Source organism: Pholis gunnellus (assembly GCF_910591455.1).
Source record: "Pholis gunnellus genome assembly, chromosome: 18".
Lineage (NCBI taxonomy): Eukaryota > Metazoa > Chordata > Actinopteri > Perciformes > Pholidae > Pholis > Pholis gunnellus.
The window spans coordinates 8,886,260-8,902,553 of NC_136545.1; the positions used below are offsets into that span (position 1 = coordinate 8,886,260).

At 43.2% G+C, this 16,294-nt stretch overlaps 1 protein-coding gene across 1 annotated transcript in view; it reads right to left on the minus strand.

Moving 5' to 3' along the window:
- The window catches only part of tnksa (tankyrase, TRF1-interacting ankyrin-related ADP-ribose polymerase a), a gene marked incomplete at its 5' end in the record, with an annotated part of 65,914 nt that overhangs the window by 22,936 nt on the left and 26,684 nt on the right, over positions 1 to 16,294 (minus strand). The window contains 7 exons of the mRNA XM_079178739.1: positions 429 to 600; positions 1,622 to 1,700; positions 1,902 to 1,993; positions 2,145 to 2,266; positions 4,504 to 4,690; positions 4,991 to 5,057; positions 5,658 to 5,752. Coding sequence (XP_079034865.1) covers positions 429 to 600; positions 1,622 to 1,700; positions 1,902 to 1,993; positions 2,145 to 2,266; positions 4,504 to 4,690; positions 4,991 to 5,057; positions 5,658 to 5,752 — 814 coding nt within the window. The remainder of the gene's footprint in view (positions 1 to 428; positions 601 to 1,621; positions 1,701 to 1,901; positions 1,994 to 2,144; positions 2,267 to 4,503; positions 4,691 to 4,990; positions 5,058 to 5,657; positions 5,753 to 16,294) is intronic.

Below are 16,294 nucleotides of genomic sequence, written 5' to 3' on the forward strand. Positions count from 1 at the left end.
ATAGGGAGAAGGTTTTGCCAATATATCAGGCCAGGTCGATGTGCTCGAGGCTACTCCACAGCAGCTCTACTTAAAAGGAGTGGTTTGACATTTTGGGAATTATGCTTGTCCAATTCATACCGAAAGTTGGATGAGAAGATTGATACCACTCATGTCTGTGCGGTGAATATAAAGCTACAGCCAGCCGATGGTTGAATGTGGAGAGTTTCAGGTGAGTTGTCTCTCTCTGCCTTTAACTTTACTCACTCTGCACCGTCAGTCTGAAAGTATCAACACTGACCTTTCAAAAACAATTCCAGTTAATCCTGCTGTTGCCAGCTGCTGGTGCACAGCAACCGAAATGCGACACCTACACATCTGCACACCCAGCCTCCCACACACACACACACACACACACACACACACACACAAACAAAGGGGCGGCATACCGTTGAGTATTTGCTGAACGGCTTCATTTCCCATTTGAGCGGCGGTGAAGCCCTGCAGGGAGACCAGCGAGGCGTCCGCCCCGTATCCTAGCAACAGCCTGCAGGTCTGTAGGTGGCCCGCCATCGCGGCGCGGTGCAGCGCCGTCTGGCCCAGCGTGTCCACGGCGTTCACCTGCAAAAACACAAACACCTTTGACTGACGACTCTTTAAAAAAAGGACCTTCGGGAGCATTTTGTTTTATATTCTAAAACTGTTTCCCGTCTTTAAAGACAAATCCACCTTCAGAAACTCTTTAAACTGCTCATCTCTATTATCTGAGATACGTTCTTTGCGGTGAAAGGTATGCAATTTACTTTTCTGGTGAGTCCACTCCCCCTCAAATAGTTTCATCTACAGCATGTCTGGTTCAGGTGAGATGTAACTACATTTTGTCAACCTGTAATCATACGTCTGGAGGGAAGTTCTGATCCGAGAGTTCAGCCGGCAAAACAGATGAATACTTTCTTATAGCTTTTTAAACATTAAGCCCCAATATTATACAAAAAATACCAATAATAAAAATATATTTTAAGATATTTAAACTTGTAAATAAGTGAGTCAACTTTGTTTATAACCAATAGAAAAGCCCCAAAACTAAATGTGCCAAATCAGTCAAATAGCATCCTGGTAGATGTTTCATTTTTTATTTTTTTAATACTGTAAAATTACATTTAGTTATTATATTAAATATAGTTAGGTTCAACAATTGTGAAAAAAAAAGATGCAATGGGTAAAATGTTTGAGTAGAAGTTCAGTCATGTCTCTGTTTTCTTACCCAGATTTACCTGCATATGTGCATAATACGTATTTACATTTATACGCATTCAATAGCGATCGTATAACAGCATGGGAGGAATTTCACCCTGTATGACTCTTGTCTATCAGATCAAGATGGCCGCTCTAGATGTAAACCCACACTGTTTAATTCTGAGGTTTCACCTGACGTTATAACCGCTCAGGATTCAGGTCGTGGAAACATTAACGCAAACAACTACTTTGTAGTTTCGTTCACTTCGTAGAGGTCTCATCACTCTGACAGTAAAAGAGTATTATTTTTTTAAAGCACACTGTGAATACTTTTCACTGTACACGGGGAGGAGGAAGAGCAAAATAAAAACATTGCATAATGATGTATGACAATGAAAATGTTTACCTTGGCACCATGTTTCTGCAGCACCTCCATGATGTCATTATGAGCCCGTTCTGCTGCCACATGGAGAGGAGTCATGAAACTACAGCGAGAGGAGAGAAAAGGAGCAGAAAGTCATCTAGAGTCAGACATTTTCATTTTCGTTTTTTTAAGTACAAAATGCAGCTGCAGTCAAGTACTGAGATCATCCTGTGATCACTTCTATATATTCACTATTTTTGTTGACAGCGTGTATGATAATGATCTGCCTTTGTGTTTACGAGCGGATGAAAACAGCACTCACTCTTTATTCTTCTCATGGACGCTGGCGCCTTTCCTCAACAGCAGCTCCGTCACCTGTTTCCTCTTGGGGTGCGGCGATGCTACAGCACAATGCTAACACGCAGACAGAAACATCGTCTTAGCATCTCGGCACCAGTGTAATATTATCTGTGTGTGCAGTGAAAGGCGTACACGTGTGTACGTGTGTGTGTGTGTGTGTGTGTGTGTGTGTGTGTGTGTGTGTGTGTGTGTGTGTCCATCTCACCAGCGCGGTCTCGTGTGTGTGAGGGTGTTTGAAGTTGATGATCTCCATCGCCAGGGTCTTCTTCGCCTTGGCCATGTCAGCTTCTCGAGCAGCTTGAAGCAGCGAGTGGCCCTTAAACTCATCTGTACACACACACACACACACACACACACACACACACACACACACAAGAGATGTCGACATGTCAGGAAAAGGAGCAAACAGCCTCGGTTTCAGTGAAATTTTGAGTGTATCTTGACAGATTTCCTACAAACCCAAAAGCATCTAAAGCCACAAAGGAGCATCTGGCTATTCAACTGAATGAAAAACTGTTGACGCTTCACGATGGATTATTTCACTTGCGGTGACCCTGCAGCATCCAATACTTCAGGGACATTACTTCAAAGCTTTTACCAGCGAACTAATGATTTAACTAATAATGCTTATATGTGCCGGAGCCGGAGCGGAAACAAGTGATTACCCTTAAAATGAAGAAATGTCTACTTTTGTGTCTGCCAGTGTGTAAGCAAATGTCAAACTGTTCCTGTAAAATACTACACCTGTCCTACTTACGTATTCAAAGCCGGTTACCCAAAACTATTTTTTGTCAAAGTGATCCGAGCAAACAAGACTCTTTTTATATATATTGATTTTCTATTGTCGTCAAAAGAAATGTCTATCCCACATTTCAGGACCACAGCAGGCTTAATATCCGGGTATCAAGGGTTCAATAAAACACGCGTCTGTACTGGTCAGATAACAATTTGCTTCAGGAAAGGAAAATAAAAAAGACTGGCTCTGAATTTCTACTGACCTCCTGCAATCTATACCTATAAAAAGGTTGTTTAAAAAGCATGTCAACACTAAAAACACAACAATAGGCTATTGTCCAGTTATTATAGGTATGAACCACCTCTCACCAGCTAGAGGATTCATCTCCAAACTGGATGAATACAGTACGTACCGAAATATGGTACATTTGGGAGAAATACTATATAGAATAGACTGCTTTGAAAAAAACTAATCGTGTGTGTTGTTGTTGCAGCAGCCTGATCAAAACACCAACAACTAACTGCAGCATCTGTCCTTTAGTTGTACATAAACTCAGAATGGCTTATGATTCATGTAGCATTTGATTTTTTTTTTGTTTGCTTTCATCCGTCTCATTACAAAGATAAAGCAACAAGTGCAGCAGCGAGAGAGCTAATTCGCTAATTAACTTTCAAAGAGTCGCAGACAAAGACTTTGTCTTGTCTACGTTGACTCTGCAGATGCAAAGAATATGAATTCAATTATAGCATTCTCCATCCTCTTTTATTAAGCTATCAGACATCTGCTCAATTAAGAAAACACGCGCATGGGCATGTACCAAACACAAAAAAACAAACCAGTATTGGAGAAGATAATAAATATGTTGGGAAAGGTTATCTAGATGCACATGAAAACCGAATCAACCTGAAATCAAACAGGAACACAGTGCATAGATGTTAAAGGATATTTGTCGTCTTATACACTAGAGAGCATCTTTTACAGTAAGTCATCCCTGTAAGTGTGACTTCAGAAAAGGTTTAACCGAAAAGAGTTTCTCACGAAGTACATCAATCTGATTGTGTTCTTCCCGCTGCAGTAACATTACTTATCACTGTGTTCAAGTTTTGCTACCACAGAGGAAGTTAAGTGAGCGGGAACGAGTGGGAAGCGTCTCCTGACATCGTTTCTGCAGAAGACAACTGGGCAGCAAATCATCTGTGAAGCAGCTGAGAATTACCGGTGTCACAGAATGTCTCAATTATCAATTATTGTCTCCATTAATTTGTTTGTAAATCATTTGGTCTGTAAGATAAATAGTGAAACGGTTCTCCAAAGTTTACACATTCAAATGTGTCTTCTTCAGGCCAGGACAATATTTTAGAAATGTGTGTACGGAGCCCAAATTCAAGCTAAGCAGGACTTCTTTTCTTAGATTTTGGAAGCTAAAGACCAAACCATGTGTTGCTTTCTAAACAGTTTTGAAAAATGATGGACTTGTCTGCACCCGGTTTCTGTGGTGTTTCATCTAGTAACAGTAGAACATGTGTATACGAGCACCAGTCGGGACTTCATCTTGTTCTGCTCGGATCTTCAAGCATGTGGAACTGTTGTCGACCGTCTCTTTTCAAACCCTTAATCGCCTGTATCCAGCTGCAGAAAACAACAGTCCACTCATCTAAAGATTGAGCTTCCCATTCTCTACTGTCTGAGCGCTGAAATAAGTTCAAATCAACTGCTCCAAACGTGACGGTTGTAAACACACCCTTCTTAAGACAACCTAGTCATTAGTTCAGCCCCGTGACACATTTAGCGGCGCTAGCAGTTTATGTAAATGAAGCACCGCGCTCACATGTGAGTCGCTCCTTCAGCTCGGTAGTGGGCGCCATGTCCACGGAGCTCTTGCTGTGGCAGTTGAGCAGCGTCGGGTCGGCCCCGTGGCTCAGCAGCAGAGAGCAGACCTCCACTCGGTTTTTAGACGCCGCCTCATGGAGCGGGGTGAACTGCCACAGATCCATGGCGTTCACGCACGCCCCATGCTGGGAAAGGAAAAAAAAGGGGAACGAGCATTAGGAAAAAAGAGCAACGTTTTCTATTGTCGGGAACCATTTATTTTTGAATATATTTGAAATAATCCTAAAAGGGATTAAGCAGACAGTCCTTAAACACCCTGTTGAAGACGTGTGTATGGTTGGTACAAAGACAGCAGAACTTTACTCAATTTCATATATAAATATTATAATTAAGAGTAATTGCCACTGCCTAAGTAGATGCCGAGCTGGCATGTGTGTGTGTGTGTGTGGGTGTGTGTGTGTGGGTCTGTGTGTGAGTGTGTGTACCTTTAGCAGCAGCTCAGTAACTTCATAATGTCCATAAGAGCAGGCATTATGTAGAGGCACCAGACCACTGGAAGAACAAAACACAAAGCAGAACTCTTATTAACAATAAATATACATTTTTACATGGCAAATAATAACTAAATAAATATATTTTTTTAATAATCAAAGACAGAACTAAAGACCCACATTCTTTACCTCTCCAGTAAATCTCTCTGCAGTTCAATAAATAATTTAGCAAGACAGCACTAAGACAAGGGGTCGTTTGAGCTAAAGACCACCACCAGAATGCTAACATGCTAACACCTAAAATCAAAATGAATCAAGTCTCATTGCATGGCCCAGTTTCACCTCAGATTTATTCAGAAAAAAATTCTGATGCATAACGCAGGATACACTCTGCTACATTATCAGAATTGCCGCCATGTTTTTCCAGTTTTAAACTAGAGGAGAGCCAATGAAAGCCCTGCGAGTGTTGTGCGCTCGTCCAATCGTGTAGCGAGGACTTTAGATGACGTCTCAGTGACGGAAAGCACTGTTGAACAAATACTAACCAGCCTACTTGCTACCAACTACCACTGAAATATTACACATTTAGCTTTTCCAATGGCCAAATCGTCTGTCTTCTTTCAAACCCCACCTTTTTAAACTTTCATTTAATCGTACGTACCCCTTGTCCTTGGCGTGAACATCTGCTCCATGCTGTAGTAGCAGCTGAACTATCCTCACCCTGTTGTATCCTGCAGCCAGGTGAAGCGGAGTGGACTGGAGAGGCAGGAAGTAACACAAAGAGAGACAAAGAGGGACCAAAAGAGCAAGGGGAGAGGAAAAAAAGAGGAGGAAGGGGGATAGACAGTGGGAGGGAAAAAAAAGAAGAGAGAAAATATAAAAGGCAAATGTTAGCACACACGTTTGTTCTACAGCACTACAACATCATTGAGACACAGGCTGCTAAGAGGAACACATTGTGTTTCTGACTGAGCAGTACGTTTCTTAAGGTAAGAGAGCAAAAATGGGCTGTTTCACCGCTGAATCAGTCCACAGTTATAAAGCCAGACTCCATTATTTTCACCAAAGCGGCGGCTCTGAATGCTTTGCGATGGGACTGAGGCGAGATGGCTTCAGCTGTCCACGCAGTGCTTCCTCCGTATGCTCTCAGCAAAGGCCACTCTTCTTCAAAGCTGGAGTGACACCCACTCCATCTGTGGCTCTAAGTCATGATATAAAAGCCATTTCACATCACTGGATGTACTGGGGATCTAACTGTGAATAGGACCGGGATTAAAGCTGCTATATGGAGCGGGCGGATCTGAGAGTTCTTAGATAGCACACGCATGAGCTAACTAGAAATGTGCCGCTCACACAGGTGGCCTGCAGTCTTCAGGAGACATTCTGTCTGGGTCAGTTCGCCCAAATTACAAAAAAAAGAAAAGTATTTAGTGATGTCTACCTATTTACAATTCTGCACCTAATAGTTTTTTTGCATTATATTATTGCAGCATTGATTAACGCCTGGCTCAAGTGGAAAAGTGGGTGTGTCGATAAAAACTGAATGAAAGAAATGTGCAGTAGAGTCAGAATGAATCATGACGAACATGAAGCACGTGACCAACACGTCCACTGAAGCTTCCCTTTTACTAAAGATGCTGTCACGTTCTTCCAGTCCCTCCCAATTAATACATGAAACGAACATAAAGGCCGTCATGTTATCCGCGTTTATTTTCACACTGCTTTGAAGTTTGACTGGCTGGCTTTTTAATTCAACGTCATGTTGTTGTGCCGTCTTCTTCTGGACTAATTTAATGGCGCCTGACTGGAGGATTAGCGGCACCAACTGTTTATCTTGATGAAACAAGTCCTATTATTTGCATAATGGTAGTGGATGGAAATGCACACTAGTTTGCATTTTCTTGAGCTGATTTTCTGGAAACTTGGTTAATATTTCTGCTACATGACGACTGTTTTTAGAAAGAAATGCCACCTTTAATTTTGGAGATTTTACAAATAGTAAGCGGAGGAAGGATTTGTGTGAACTCCGCATGCGAAAAGGGCTTCAATCCTTCCTCTTAAAAACAAGAACCTGCTCATGTACAGATTCTATACATTTATATTCCACCTAATTGTAATAATGTAATGAAATGGAAAAGTCGTAGATGTTACATCATAAATTAATTTCTACCATTTTCTTCCCCCCAATGGAGGTATGTGAGGAGGGGTGCCTCCGTGGCCTTTTAGACCTAAACTCTACTCCACTTCCTTGGGTGACAAGATCAGTCTCAGCAGCTCCGGCGTCAACATCTGCGGTCAATGAGGTGACAGCTCTCGACTCGCTTCAGCGCCATTGACCCCCCCCCCCCCCCCCCCACCCTCCCTCCCCCGTGGGATCTGGTTTGAACATCTCTAGAAGTGCAAAAATCCCTCAACGTCACGCATACGGTCCATGTCATCGCAACGCAAGTGATTCTGATGACAACAACATTACGCTCTGAAAGATGAAACACAAGTCGTGACTGCAGGAGGGGGCCAGCAGGAGGTGCAGAGAGAGGAGACCAGCAGTTGTGGCTCCTGAGCTGAGCAAATCAGCCAGTAAGGAGACAACTTTCCAGCCTTTTTTCTGGGATGTTAAACATTAATGTCGCCAAAAACACAAGCTGAATGATCAACACACTTGTGTTGGCGTTTCTTTCTTTTAAGAAGCCAATAACAAGGTGATTCACAGGTCACTTATTAATAAAAAAAAGATTTCTCCTTCATAAATCAGACTACTTCATTATTTCATAAGCCATGATGCAAAACCATGGCAACACAAAAAAAATGTTTTTACAAAGTGCCTTTTTTTTTACAAACAACATGAAGAAAACTGATCGTGTTCTCACTGCTGGCTGCCTATTTTGTAAATTATGCAGAATGGGTTTAAAACTTTACACAGACACAATACTGGACCTCTTATCACAGAAGGAAAAGGTTCAACTTCGGTCTGAAAACGGGGTTTTCAATCAGACTAAAAGTGGAAACGTAGCTCCAGGTGCCATTTCTCTTTGAGCCCATCTCCTGCTTAGTGTTGTAGTGGCCAGATGTCAGAGGCGATCCTTAAAAAATAGTTCATCTTCAGTGATCTCCGAGTTCAGATGTGAAGCAGCAGCAGTGAGGCAGAGCTGGGTGGACAGATGGTGCACTCACATTTACAGGATGTGACAGCAGCGTTTGGAAGGACCAGGACATGCTACACAGTTAGTCATCTTCATTTGAAACGCAGTGTCGTTCTGCAGACTTGTTCTTGCAAATTGTGGAGAGAAATAAAAACACAGCGTATAGCGTGTAAACCAGTGATCAGGTCCTCAGTACATTTACATACTAATAACCTTGCTGCCAGTGAGTCACCAATTAGGCGCCACACACACACACACACACACACACACACACACACACACACACACACACACACACACACACACACACACACACACACACACACACACACACACACACACTGTTTGCATGTACTGTTGCATCACTATGATGTTGTTGCCAGGGTCAGACTGGGTTTAAGCTCCGCCTCCTCAATCTGTCAACCCTGTGAGAGCAGTGGGTACATTTGTGTGTGTGTGTGTGTGTGTGTGTGTGTGTGTGTGTGTGTGTGTGTGTGTGTGTGTGTGTGTGTGTGTGTGTGTGTGTGTGTGTGTGTGTGTGTGAGAGAGAGAGTGAGTGAGTCAGCCTTGTCTTGCCTTCTCCAGCTCATTTAAATTCAAGTCATATAAAAGCAGCTCCAGCTGAAAGTTGTATTGTGATCCTCGGCTCTGACCTCAGCCGACAATAATCAAAAGCGTCCCCTGTGTATCATCTATCTGGTCAGAATACATTCAAACATCCTCCAACGTCCGTCCGCTGCAGCATTCTTTTTTTATTTCTGGTGCACTGAATTTATGACGCAAAGATTGTTTTGGTTTGTTTGTTTTTTGCAGTATTTTTACTGTTTGAAAGGTTACACAGCGACCCTGCAGATGCGCGGAGAAGGAAAAGAATGAAAAATTGATTTTAACGGACGCTCTTTGAAGAAAGTGCAGCGGCACTACAGCGGAGCCGAAAGGAGGATCTTCAAAAGTCCCCGTGTTTACACGAGCGTAATATTTCTGTTGCTGCCAGCGCTGCGAGTTTAGAGAGTGTGGATTAGGCTGTTTACGACAGTTCACAGTTTATGACTGTGAAATGACAAAAGTGAAATATGTATTCAAGATACAGAGAGATGCGAGAACGAGAGCCCTCTGGGCTTACGGCACATATTTCAGCTTTTTGTTCTCTGGGTGCAAGTGTCCGATGCGTGGTGTTTCTATCCATAAAGTGCTTTGATACACGATGACATATGATGCCCGACGGTGCAAAAACCTAGTAGAAGATATTTCAAAAGAGAAGGAGTCGGCACTCACAGCGACACGCTGAAAGTGAATAGCAATAAAAAATAAATAAAAATGAAAACATTCTGTTACGTTTTAATCACCTAAAAGCCTTTCTGTGGAGGTGGGGGTGGAGTCAGACACGGGAGGAAAATGAAAGAGGGAGGGAGAGATGCAGAAGGCACGTTAAAGCCAAGATGGAGAATACTAATCTTTCTGTCCGACTTCCCTCGGTAGCATTCGTCTTCTTTTTGTATGTTTCCCCCCCCCCCCCCATAGAAACACCATCCATCAGACTGGTAACTGCAAAGCCTCCTCCTGTACGAGATACTTTGGTCATCTAACAGCAAAACACAATCGTCTAAAAAAAAAAAAGAAAACGTCATGAAGAATGAGTCGGACCACGAACATCGCTCACACACGTAGACTCGACAATGTAGAAACACACGGGGGTGTAATCCGCTGCTGTGCCGGTTCCTTCTTTGAGATGTTTCCATTTTTCTTTAACCTCTCTTGCATCCTTCGCTCCCTCCCTATCCTCTTTACCAGCCTGTCAAGCTGTTCCCATGACAACGGTGACTGCTAGCTGTCAGCAGTTGCCATAGCAATGAGACACGATCTATCCACGAGGGTGAACGGACACATTTGGACCATTTTGTTCAGTGTCGTTTGCATGAGTGTGTGTGTGTGATGTTATTTCTTAACTTTACGCCTGCAGGACCAAACTATTTCCTATTGAGACCATGAATTCTGTTTAAAGCGACACACACACACACACACACACACACACACACACACACACACACACACACACACACACACACACACACACACACACACACACACACACACACACACACACACACACACACACACACACACACACACACACACACACACACACACAGCTTATTGTCCGTTTCTTTTCTTAACAATTTAAAACGAGCAAATATTCTGCCCGTAGTCTCCCTTTGCACTGGTTTGAGCATCAATTGGGAAATGAATTTGTCTGTTTTAATCAAGACATACTTTTCAGTAAATGCACTTTGGGGTGATGAACATATTGTGCTGTGAAGAAGAAGAAAAATTGTCATTCCTGTGCCCAAACTGCTCGGATAAGTACGAGACAAACAAATTAGAAACTAGACGTTTCTCCGACATCTCTCACTAGGCCTCTCTTGAAAAGACGCTGGACCGCCAGCCCCCCAAGCAGTGCAATGATAGGTTTAATTAAAAAAAGATCTTCTGGTTACGCAATGACTTGGGAGATAAAAATAAAAAAAAAGAGGATAAGTTACAGTTAAATGTAAAATAATTAGGAGCGGTGGTGGCTTAACGACAAAACCTTTCATGTTGAAACAAACAGTGGATCGTCCCTTTAATTTGTCCTTGACTCTTCGAGCCGCCTTAGTACTCAGGTCAGAGCTGCACTTTGGCAGGTGGACACATTACCAAGATGAGTAGTGTCAGATGACTGGATCAATAAACATATTAGCAAACCTATGTGCTCTTCCTTAGACACACACACACACACACACACACACACACACACACACACACACACACACACACACACACACACACACACACACACACACACACACACACACACACACACACACACACACACTCTCTCTCTCTCTCTATATATATATAAGGCGCTGACAGCTCAGCCCAGCCAACAGCTTGGAAGATAAATAACCTACAGCTAGTCTTCTCATCCTATATGTTCTCCATGCTCTCACACACACACACACACACCTCAGCTATCACCTGTCTATCTGCTCAGCCTCTCAGCTATGAACACTGACTTTTCCGCGGAGCTGCGGGCTCCGCGGAAAAGTTTAAAGCCGAGTAGCTCAGAAGAAAAAAAAACACAACACTCGAAAGCAACAGAAAGCATCTTTCTTATTTTCGATCTCAGACGGACATGACATGTTTTTTGCTTTTTTATGTATCTGCTGACAGGTGCCATTCAGTTAAAAACCTCACAGCTGAAACGCATCACTTATGCATTGCAGGCGGAATGAAAGGTTCCATGTTGTTATGTTCAGGGACCACGCTTGTAGTTGGCATCTATTTTAGCCACTGACCTCCTGTTTATGACAGATACATGTTGATTTGGGATGGAAAAACTACCCTAATCATATTTTTATCATTTTAAATCAGGCAAAAGGGGAATTTTTCATGAAGAAAACATACGTATTAATGTAAAGCCAAACCTTCTGGCACAGGAAGCATTAACAAATGAACCGACCCTGCAGGACAATTTATCTTCGGTGAGAAGAAAAGATAATCCAATTATGAATCACAACTAAACTTTCTTGTGACAGACGATTATTCCAGATAAACTACCTTTGCACCAAAGAGCTGCAGCTGCATACATCTCCCTCAAACAACAACAACATGCCACGGGCCTGCGAGAAAGCAAGAGGTTAAATGTGTCACCGACACAAGTTTATTAAAACTGCTGACCTGAAATGCTTCTGGATATTTGTTTCAAAAGAGCAGAAGTCACAATATCTCTCTCAGAAAGGGCGTCAGGTTTACACACACACACACACACACACACACCGCTCCGCATTCCTACGAGCCTGTGTTGTGATCGTCCGGATGTGTAAACATTAGCGAACTTCGGGGAGACGAGAGCCCCGACGGCCTCGCCTCTGATCCGCGGGAGAGGTTCCAGGCGTGCTGGCACATTTTTTTTCCGGTGCAGAGACGTCAGCAACGAAATGAAAAGACATTTACACTCGATTGCGGTGTAAAAAGCGCAGCTTTTCCTCGTAGCATTGATTTCTGAAAGTCAAATATCCAGTGGGCTATATTCCTGAAAAGTTTACTTTTTGGGATACATATCTTCACCATATGAGGGATGGTAAACACAGTCAGTCTCAGCAGGATAAGCTCCCATAATCAACATTTAAACAAGGCTTCAATGAAAGTCTTTTCTCTTCTCTTTCCTCTCCCTCTCTCTGAATCTTGGTCATGCTCTTCCTGCCTGTGTCTTTGAAGTCTGTGCCAGCGAGGACGCTGGTGGGTGTGATGATTCTCACTGGTGAGATACAGATCCAAAATTCACAATATTCACGAAAAGCACACAAACACAAAGGCAAACACACACATTCACAACAGGAGGAGATCAACAGAGTCCAGAACATGAAATATATTCCCTGAAAAACTGACAGTCAGTCGGAGCTGCTGGAAGCATAAAGACAGTGAGGCAGGAAGGGAAAAAACAAATGAGACTGTGTGTGTGTGTGTGTGTGTGTGTGTGTGTGTGTGTGTGTGTGTGTGTACGTATTTGTGCAATGGGTAGTCAGAAAGCACAGACTTTTTTCCTGAGGCAGCAATGTCTGCAGGAGCAAGTGTGTGTGTGTGCGTGTGTGTGTGTGTGTGTGTGGGAGTAAGCGGTAGGTTTCAATAGAGGCAGCTTGATAACACTCTCCACTCAGCTGTGTTAATAATATCCCACTCTGATGGGCCCTCAATCATCAGAGTGCTCGCTCGCACACGCACACGCACACACACACACACACACACACACACACACACACACACACACACACACACACACACACACACAGGCTGTTATACTGCTGTTGCCTGTAGTGTATTCTGTAATAATATATAGTGCAGTGCAATAAGAACAAAAAGCTCTTACTAGTGTGGAGGGAAAGACTGTTTTCCAGATAACGGCTAGATACAGTGCACCCATATGTGTCCGACACCTTGTTCCACAAACATGGGGACAGATATTCTACCATAACAGCCTCCGCTCTGTGCACAAAGGCATAATTATCACGCTGGAACAGGAACTTCCCCAAACTGTTGCCACACTATTGACTAAAACAGTATTTTCTGCTCCAACATTAATGGGCTCCCTTAACTGGAACCCAGGGGCCAAACCAAAACCCTTCCAGAACAAAACTACAGTACAGAGGTGCCCACATTGGTCACACAGCATCTCTCTCCATCTTCTTGGCTCTCCTCTATCTTCTCATGTCTGTGTGTGTGTGTGTGTGTGTGTGTACAAGCTGAGCTTTTTTGCAATCAACATTTATGCTTCAGATCTGTGTGTTTGTGAGCGACTGCATGGTTGAAGAGGGGAGACGGAGAGCCTGTAATTAAAATGAAGCAGAGAAGAAATGATGCTTCTCTTCAATTTAAAGAGAAGCATCGTCATTACCAATCATTAGGATTCTGCCACGCTCTGTTATTTGTCCATGATTATCATGAGTGTCGTCTTAACAATTTGTCTGTGTGTGTGTGTGTGTGTGTCTGTGGTCTGAGTGATGCTTGATGTGCCGGCCCACAGTGTCACATTTAGCATGTTTGCATGAATTTATGCTGGAAAAATGTTATAGCGTCAAGCTATTCTGTCCCACTCTAAATCACTTCCTATTAAGTTTCATAATCGCTAGATATTATGTTTGAATACAATGGTCTGTTACTTATAATGTCTTTGTCAGAAGACATGGTCTAGATTGCTTCTTTGTCAGCGCTAAATCACATTCTACTGCCATTTACACTCGTCACACTATGAAAGATATCATCATACTTAAACCTAACCAGATACCAAAACATTCTTTTTATTTGAACTCTGCCTTAAAATAAAAAGATGAAAAGGGTCAAACTAAGTCTGAGCTGAATGTAAATAAAAGCTGTTGATGGTTGCTCACTCAGATTTGCCAGCAGACTGATTTCCATTAATGGATTTAGTGAAAGGACGAGAATGACAAGTGGGAAAGTGTTGGTTGCCACTCACTTTCACCTAATACATAAAGCTGCAGCGCTAAACTCACTGAATAATTTCTGTGAGCAGTGGGAATATAAATCCCCCCCCCCCATCACCCCCCATCACCCCCGTAAGTGAAATGAATTCAAAAAAATAAAACAAAACCACACTGCCGTGGAAATATATTCCATCTACTGAGCGTGACCGCTTTCACTCGGCGCAATTAAAGAGTAGTACACATACAGATTGTTCAGGAGCACAGCTTTTACTGGTGGCCTGGTCGGCTGCATTCATCCACTAATGAACCATTACGTTTCAACGTGTGTGTGTGTGTGTGTGTGTGTGTGTATCCCCTGCATCTCCAAAGAATTCCAGACAACACTTTGGGGTATCACATCCCCAGCAGGCCACCTGCACAGATAATAGCCGGAGGATGTTCCCTCACAATTATGTGCGTGCCGGTGATGCGATGGCTACAAGCAGCAGCTGAGCATCATCAACAACACTCAAGTACCCATAATTATAGGAAAGAGCCTCTTCAAGGCTGTTAGAGCATTTATATGACAGTTACCAAAAGTACGGAGTAAAAAGCTCCCTTTGGCTCCCTGCTGTTACCAGCAGTTGTCATAGCAACCTATAAAATATAGGGGCTCTGCTTTACCGACCAGCAGATAACAGCAAAGTCCATCTCCCCGCCATACGCAAACGCCGTGGCTTTACCTGCCGTTACGCACCGTGGAGTCGTCCCTAGAATACGCCAGCAGCTCGGACTGTTGATTGAGAGTTTGAGTTTTCGCGGGTTTGTTTCAGAATAATAGTTTTAGAGTAAAGCCCCGGGATCTCAGGAAGGATCTGAAGGATCCGTAAACCTGTTTTGGCCAATTATCGCTGCATTAGCGGAGCTTCAATCTCGCTGTGCTCGCACGGGGGGGAACAAACACACGTCAGCAGTATAGGGCTGCAACTAACGGTTATCGACCAGTCTGCTGAATATTTTCTAGATTAATCGTTTTAAAATACCAGAAATTTGTGAAAAATGTCCACCCCGTCCCAGGTGATGTCTTTAAATGGCTTTGTTTTGTCCCCATAACATGATACGAAACAGAGAAAACATTATTCTCTGCCATTTTTTGCATGAAAAGTGAAAATTCGTTTGTGTTTATTTTTCTGTCAAATGACCAATCGATTAGGTCTCCTAATGGTTGCAGGTCTAGTCGGCAGCAGTCTTTGCTTATGTCAGGTTTGGAGAGCGCGGTGTGGAGGACTGCAGGGACTGTGGGATATGCACTTACTCATCCCGGGGCCTAATTAGTCACAATGAGCCAGACGTGCTGCTGTGACCCAGCGGAGCTCAACCTGAGACTCGGGACTCCCCCTGGGGGGACGCATGAGCTGATGCCACGGTTACAAAATACTTTTTTTTCAGCAAGCGGACAAGGTGTAATACGGCACTAAGTCTCACTCTACACTCTGCAATCTAATAACACCACAATAACTCCCAGGTGCACCATTAGCTGGCTGTTAAACTCACATTTGTGGTTCTTGTCAACATATAGCTAATTAGAAATAGATTAAATACGCGTAACACAGAGGCGATGTGCACAAGAGACTGACTCTAAAAAAACGTTGCTTTAGTTTGTTTTTACTTTCATTATACGCAACATCAGAGCGTTTGTGGTGCTGAGAAAAATACATTCATCGTTTTGTCGCTTCTTTTGTGATTACTGCGCATGAATAGCAGTCTGTTTGGGTCACGTGACCTGCGATTCTGTCTGCGGCCACTACGCCCACGTTGCCTCACGGCCCCGCGGCTGCTCTCGGCGGCGTCGCGGGCTCAACGCAAGGCCGGGTGAGCAGCTGCTTATCTTGATTGTGTACGTTTAAGAGGTTCAGGTTCACGCAAATGTCAAAAGGCTCTGAACCCAAAAGAATTCACTGACGCGGACACAATAAGAACTATAATATGCGAGACACATATCTCTGTGTAAACTCTGTGTAGTGCTTTCCTGTACTGCTGCAGCTCACCCTTCAAAACCAATTCATCTGAAAGAAACTATTGTTTGCCAACAAGCAAAGACAAATTTAGTAAATAAAGAACATCTGCACCTTTGGTATGTTCCTCATTCAACTGAAAAAGCAGGACAGAAACAACAATTTAAATCTACTATACGCTGTCAT